General features: G+C 49.3%; 1 protein-coding gene across 1 annotated transcript; it reads left to right on the top strand.

Moving 5' to 3' along the window:
• The first annotated feature begins 1,370 nt into the window (after positions 1–1,370).
• Positions 1,371–3,241, top strand: RASSF10 (Ras association domain family member 10). The gene has a single exon (XM_033152175.1). It carries the CDS (start codon positions 1,521–1,523, stop codon positions 2,997–2,999), a length of 1,479 nt encoding a protein of 492 aa, XP_033008066.1. The 5' UTR covers positions 1,371–1,520; the 3' UTR covers positions 3,000–3,241.
• Positions 3,242–6,725: the final 3,484 nt, after the last annotated feature.

The following is a 6,725-nucleotide window of genomic DNA, read 5'->3' as shown; positions in this document are numbered from 1 at the left end:
ATCCTTCTTCAGTTTAGGGCAGTTTTATAGGTGCCCACAAACCAAGCAGTAACCATGGACACTGGCAACATTCTCCAAGGTGGCAACCATTCAAACTCTGTTTATTACGATCTGTGCGCCTACCAGGAATTTCTCGAGTTGAAATTAATAAGAGTTGTGAAAGAAGCACACAGATGCTCACTTGCACAGCTCCCCATTCATTTCAATGGAACTAGGAGAAAGTTCCCTGTGATTGCGTGCTTTGTGGCTTTTAATGACGGGAAAACTTAAGGTACTTAAATGTCATGGGATTTATCATTAACATCATCATCATTTTGCTATTTTCTCCTTTATGGGAAAAGCAATGTTTTTTATTATACGACACATCATCATCATTATTATTATTATTATTATTATTATTATTATTATTTTAAAAAAGAACACCCACATGCCCATTTTATTTGGTTCTCCAAATCTAGGCTTACAGCACAATGTTCACTGGGAAGTAAGTCCTACTATGCTCTCTGTGGGGCTGAGTTTCCTCTTAGTATGCCTAGCAGGGCTGCAGCCTTATAGCCTAATTCTTCTCTTCTTCAAGCCCTGGCAGCAAGGAAGGATTTTAATAACACTTAGCAAGTTTTACTGCTCGCTTGTGCATTTTAATCTGCAAAGTGCTTTGGCACCCATGAACTCCTTTTAATTACAGGGCCAGGGACTTTATTGAAACGGAAGAAATGTGGTCTCATTTTGGCCTTTTGCTTTGAAGTTTTGTTTCCTACCTTCTTTCGTTTGGAGGCTGTAGGATGTCAGGATAGCAGCATTTCCATCTCTCCCTCCCCCAACCCCCCACATTAACATCTGGCAAGCCATTGGATCCAATTGCTTGGGTGGGCACCTTTCTGTTTTCCAGGGAGGAGAGTGAATTTGCCTGAAAGGGGTAAAATCAATAAGAGGGAGATAGTCTTGGATCAAACAGTACAGCTGCTCAGACAGACGTAGAGAAAAGTGTGTGAGTGTGAGAGGGGGGGGGGAGGAGAGAACCACGTGATAGGAAAGGAAAAAGGCGGCAGCAAAGGAAGGGCAGTGTCAGACTCCCAGCCAGAGCCGATTGTGACACACACAGAGGCGCTGCTGGAAGGAAGCACCAACAGAAGCAGCAAGCAGGAGGAGCTGCAACTCTGGAAGTTGGCAGTTTCCCGGGACTCCCCTGGCTGAGCGTACGCGCCGTGTGTGTCGGAGGGAGCGAGAGAGAGTGTGGCGGGAAGGGAAAAGATTGCAAAGCTTCAAAAGGAAGCGAGCCTGTATCTTAACGCGGCCAGCGGAGGAACTGGATCATGGAGAGCCCCAAACTGGAATCCATTTAGCCAAGAGAAGGAGGAGACGGCGTCGGGCAGGAGCTGGAGCCATGGCTCAGCTGGGCTCGCGGGCCGTCCAACTTGGCCCGCCGCGGCTCCCTTGAGCGCTTCTATGGGGGATCCCCCGCTCGGCGGGAGTAGCCGCGGGCCCCAGCAGCTCCAAGCCCCCAGCGCAGGCGCGCCCTGATGGAGCCGGAGGGAAGGAAGATCTCGGTGTGGATCTGCCAGGAGGAGAAGCTGATCTCGGGGCTTTCTAAGCGCACCACTTGCTCGGATGTGGTGCGGGTGCTACTGGAGGACAGCAAGCAGAGCCGACGGCGGAGGCAGCAGCAACAGCAGCAGCAGCTAGCGTCGTTGCAGGAGTGCGGCGGGGGGATGCTGTCGGGGGCCCCGCAGTCTTACTGCATCGTGGAGAAGTGGCGCGGCTTCGAGCGGATCCTGCCCAACAAGACCAAGATCCTGCGGCTCTGGGCCGCCTGGGGGGACGAGCAGGAGAACGTGCGCTTCGTGCTGGTGCGCAGCGAGGCGTCGCTGCCCAACACGGGCCCGCGCAGCGCCGAGGCCCGCGTGGTGCCCAGCAAGGAGAGCCCCTGCCAGCATGGCTTGGCCACGGCAGCGGCGCGGGCCAGCCTGGCGCTGACCCAGGAGCGGCAGCGGCGCGTGGTGCGCAAGGCCTTCCGCAAGCTGGCCAAGATCAACAAGCGCAAGGGGCAGCCGCCGCAGCCCGACGAGCCGCCGGCCAAGGAGGCGCCGGCGGCCGAGAGGATGGAGACGCTGGTGCACCTCGTGCTGTCGCAGGACCACACCATCCGGCAGCAGGTGAAGCGCCTCCGCGAGCTCGATCGCGAGATCGACCGCTTCGAGGCCAAGATCCACTTCGACCGCATGAAGCGCCACGGCGTCAATTATGTGCAGGACACTTACCTGGTGGGCGGTGGCGACACGGAGGTCCCCGACGGCGGGGAGGAAAAGGAAGAGGAACCCCAGGGGTATGTGGACGCGGCGACCCTCGACGGCGACTTGGAGGAGTACGCCCGGAAGTGCGAGGAGGTGGAGCTGCTGCAGGAACAGTGGCGCCGCCAGGAGGATCTGCTGGAGCACTTGGCCAGCGAGATCCAAGAGGAGCTGAACGAGCGTTGGATGAAGCGGCGACGGGAGGAGCTGGCGGCCGCCAAGGGCTCCAGCGCCAGCCTCTCCGAGACGGACTGCAACACCACCGAGCTGGTGGGCGGCGGCGGCGAGCTGCACGTGGAGCAGGAGCGCGTCAAGACGCAGCTGAGCACCAGCCTCTACATCGGGCTGCGCCTCAGCACCGACCTGGAGGCCGTCAAGGCCGACCTGGACTCGACGCAGCGCGCCTGGGCCGACAAGGAGAGCGAGCTGCAGCGCCTCCTCGACACCATCCGCTCCCTCGACGTCCAAGAGGAGACGGGCGGCGAGCTCGAGCCGGAGGCGCCCCCGTCTCTTCAGCTCCCCGTCGAAGACGTCGACGGTGGCCAGCTTCCCCCCGACCCAGCCCCGATCACCGCGGAGGTGTGGAGGGAGCAGGCTGCGCGCGGCTTACGCAAAGACTGCGACGACAACGACGAGGATTCCGACACGGGCTTGAGCTCCATGCACAGCCAGGACTCGGACTCGCTGCCCGTTTGCGAATCCCTGGTATAGCGGCGGCCTCCCCAACCCCCTCCACATGTCATCTCAGGGACCGCAGAGTTGGGCTTTCCCTCGGGTTTTTATTATTATTATTATTGTTTGTTTGTTTTGTCTTTTGCAAGATGCCCAGACGGGGAGTTCCTGGATCTCTCCGCTTTCCCCTCCCAACAAAGATCTATTTTTCAAAACGACTCAACGAGGCGCATGCTTTCATTCTGATAAAATATAATAATAAAACTCATGTTTGTAGTTAATTTGTGGTCACCGGGAATCATAACATACATTTGTGCACCCAAAAACATCGGCTTCATTTTTTTCTGAATTAAAAAGGATCTCACCCTATAGGTATTGCTTTTCAAACAAAAAGTTCGAAGGAAAGACATCAGCTGCGTTTTGATGCCCACTGACTGCAGAGGATGTGCTGGGTTCTCTGAAGGAATACTTCTGGGGGAAGGGAGATTATATTGTATCATAGCTGTTTGATTGCATCTTAATTGTGGCTTTGACACTGAAACGTGTTAAAGCGAGTCCCTGGCAGGCAGATTTCAGGCTGTCTCCTTCCTACTTTTATCTTTTAAAGAAGAAGAAAGAGAGGGTTATTTGCATTTCATTTAATATTGGAATAACCTGTTTCCTTCAAATTCATACCTTTTTTCATTTCACATCAAAGATTTTTGAATGGGAAGTTCTGCTCCTTCAGTTCTGCATTGTAAACATGGGACAGTATGCATTTCTTTATAGAATTCATTTGATTTATGTTTTCCAGTTGAAACAGAACACTTAGCACCTTGATCTTTTTTCCTTTCTTCAAAGGCAGCTGTGTAACTTGCCATGAAATAATTAGTTTGCTCCTTTGATGATAAATAATAATAATGATGATGATGGACACAACAGCAACACTAGGTGATTAATAACTCACTCACAAGTATGTATGCTGTCAGAGTGTTTTGGAATAGATTCCAGTTGATGCCCTGATGCTCTTAACAGCAATAGATATCATATGCATGTGCACATGGGGTCATGCGGGAATGGGGGTGGGTAATTTAAATGCTAACAATGAACCACTGAAGGCAAACAAAACTAAACCAAACTACAAAAAATGCAGCATCTGTTCCTTTTGGAAATGGGTGATGGATGCTGAAGACCTAATGTAATTTGCTCAAAACCAGCAGAGACTTTTGGAAACACCCAATTTGTCTAGCAAGCCCATTTCCCCGTAAGCAACCCCCAAACAATAGCAGGATAATTCTATATTTTAAATAAAATTGACTTAAATTAGGTCTTAGCCTAAGCCAAAGTTCAGTAATCCATCAGTGCTGATTAAGTCAATGCTACGTAAGAACCTTCCCATCACACACGCCAGTGCCTTAATTGAGCTATTGCCCTGCTACCTTGAATAATGTTTCAGTAACAATGGAACAATACCTTGCTACTCCTTCTGTAATATCCACAGCTGAGCAATATTACTTCACATTTATTTCATTCCTTCAAAATGCCCTTCAACCTCTTTCAATTTCAAGGCACTTATAAATGCAAATCAACCACAATGAAATTAATCTTTAAAAACCATTCAGCACCCTATCAAGACCAAGGCTTAACCAGTTAAAATGCCCGGGAGAGCTTAAATGTTTTAGCCAAAAAGAATAGAGATTGCAGTGTAAATGCTAGGTGCACCTCTTTTGGGATGATGTTCCATATCATGGTGCCATATCTTTAAAAAAGCCCTCTTACATGTAACCAAACAGTATAACTCTTAAAAAGATGGTACTCAGAGAAGAGTCTCAGCAGAAGATCTGAAAGCCCTGGCAGGTTCCTAAAGAAAGAGACTCTCCCTCATATATTTGGACCCCCTAAGCATTTCAGGCTTTAAAGGTAAGTACCAACACCCTGAATTGGACTGAAATGTAACTTGTCCTTTAAGGTTGACAGTCAGCTGCTCTTCTGTACCAATCAAAACTTCTGAGTCATCTTCTGGGGCAGCCCCATTTATAATGCATTATGGTTGTCCAACTGGGTAAACTAGTTAGGGGTGTATTCTTGGTTAAGAGTCTAAAAAAGGGGAATGAAAAACCTTCAAATAGTTTTTCAAAGTTTCAGAATTGGGGAACCAATGGTGCTAATTCCATTGGTGTCAATGGATGTTTTCCACCTGTGGCGAAGTGCAGCTTGCTTGGGAATGATTGGTTGGGACCAGGAAGGAGAAGGAAAGAACAGATCTGATTGGGTCTCTGTGGTTGCTATTTAAAACCAGATACCTTTGCAGACTGGCACTATTGGGAAGTCATGGCATGCAGGTGCAAAGTTGCTAACCTCACTGTTAGCCTTACAGACTATGACCATGACCCAAAGACCAACCTCAGGCATGTATGCCCACTGACTTTCCCCTCTTCAAACCCTATTCTATGCAGCATTTGGAATTCCACTCAATTTCAAAAGACCTTTGAGTAGCTACTTTTTGATAAATGTAAGTTCAAAGTACCTTTGGTCCTATGGAGCCAGGTCTACGTCTAGTAAGTGTCTTGTCACATTTGTGCGACCATGTTCCACCTGCCAATTTTACGATGGCAACAAATGTGCTGTCTGGAAAGTAAATGGGATATCCCTGAGATTGGAAACCTTCAAGCATTCCTTTCTCAATATCATTAACATTACATGGAGGAACAAAATAAAATAAAAAATTCCTTCCAGTAGCATGCACACGAAAGCTCATACCAAGAATAAACTTAGTTGGTCTCTAAGGTGCTACTGGAAGGAATTTTTTATTTTATTTTGTTTCCACTATGGCAGACCAACACAGCTACCTACCTGTAACTATTACATGGAGGAAGATGTTGGGACAAGCTTCTCTCATCCCTGCTGTCACCCCACTGTTGCCAGTGGCAGACCTGGGTACTATGGAACCTTGTGTGAGGCCAAAATTTGGTGTGTACATCCCCCAGCCCTTACAGTGCCTTGTCAAAGGCCAGTAAGGAGGGATCCGGCTTTGGGAAGGAGATGTGAGGGCTCTAGCAAAGTCCTAGAGCCCTCCCACCTCCTTTTCAAAGCCAGGAAAGCACTAACTAGGCTTTAGGAAGGAGGACTTTAGGACCCTGTCAGTGCCTCACACTTCATTCCCAAAGCCCGGTGCCTTGGAGAGACGCCCCCTTGGCTCAGTCCCCAGTGCATGTGCACCACTCTCACAGTCCTAAATCTCTCCCTGCTGTGGCCCTCCACAAGTTGAGGAGGACTGCAGCTGGGGTCTGCTCCACACCAGTAAGATAGGCTGCACATTGCAGACAACCAGTGGAGAGCAATGGAGGGGTTGGGAGTGACCATGCTCCCACTTTGTCTTGCATGGAGTGTTAACTTTCTTGGAGGAAGGAACACCCAAAGAAGTGTTTGGTGCTCCCTCAAATGATTATTAGTAGGTGGGAGCTATAAGGTGGCGGGAAAGTGTGTTCATTATTTAGCTCAAACAAACATGGGCCAAAAAAGGGAGAAGGAAACACGGCTCACAGTGTCTTTTTGACATTTAGTTCAAATCAGGAGCACAGACCAGAAGAAATTAATATGGTGACCATTAGAATGGGCATACAGTGGTACCTTGGGTTAAGTACTTAATTCGTTCTGTAGGTCCATTCTTAACCTGAAGTGTACTTAACCTGAAGCATCACTTTAGCTAATGGGACCTCCTGCTGCCACTGCGCCGCCAGAGCACGATTTCTGTTCTTAAGCGGAGTTCTTAACCTGAAGCGTACT

The sequence above is a fragment of the Lacerta agilis genome, chromosome 1 (genome assembly GCF_009819535.1).
Source record: "Lacerta agilis isolate rLacAgi1 chromosome 1, rLacAgi1.pri, whole genome shotgun sequence".
Lineage (NCBI taxonomy): Eukaryota > Metazoa > Chordata > Lepidosauria > Squamata > Lacertidae > Lacerta > Lacerta agilis.
The sequence above is the reverse complement of the archived record's forward strand: the minus strand, read 5'-3'. Positions and strand labels throughout refer to the sequence as shown.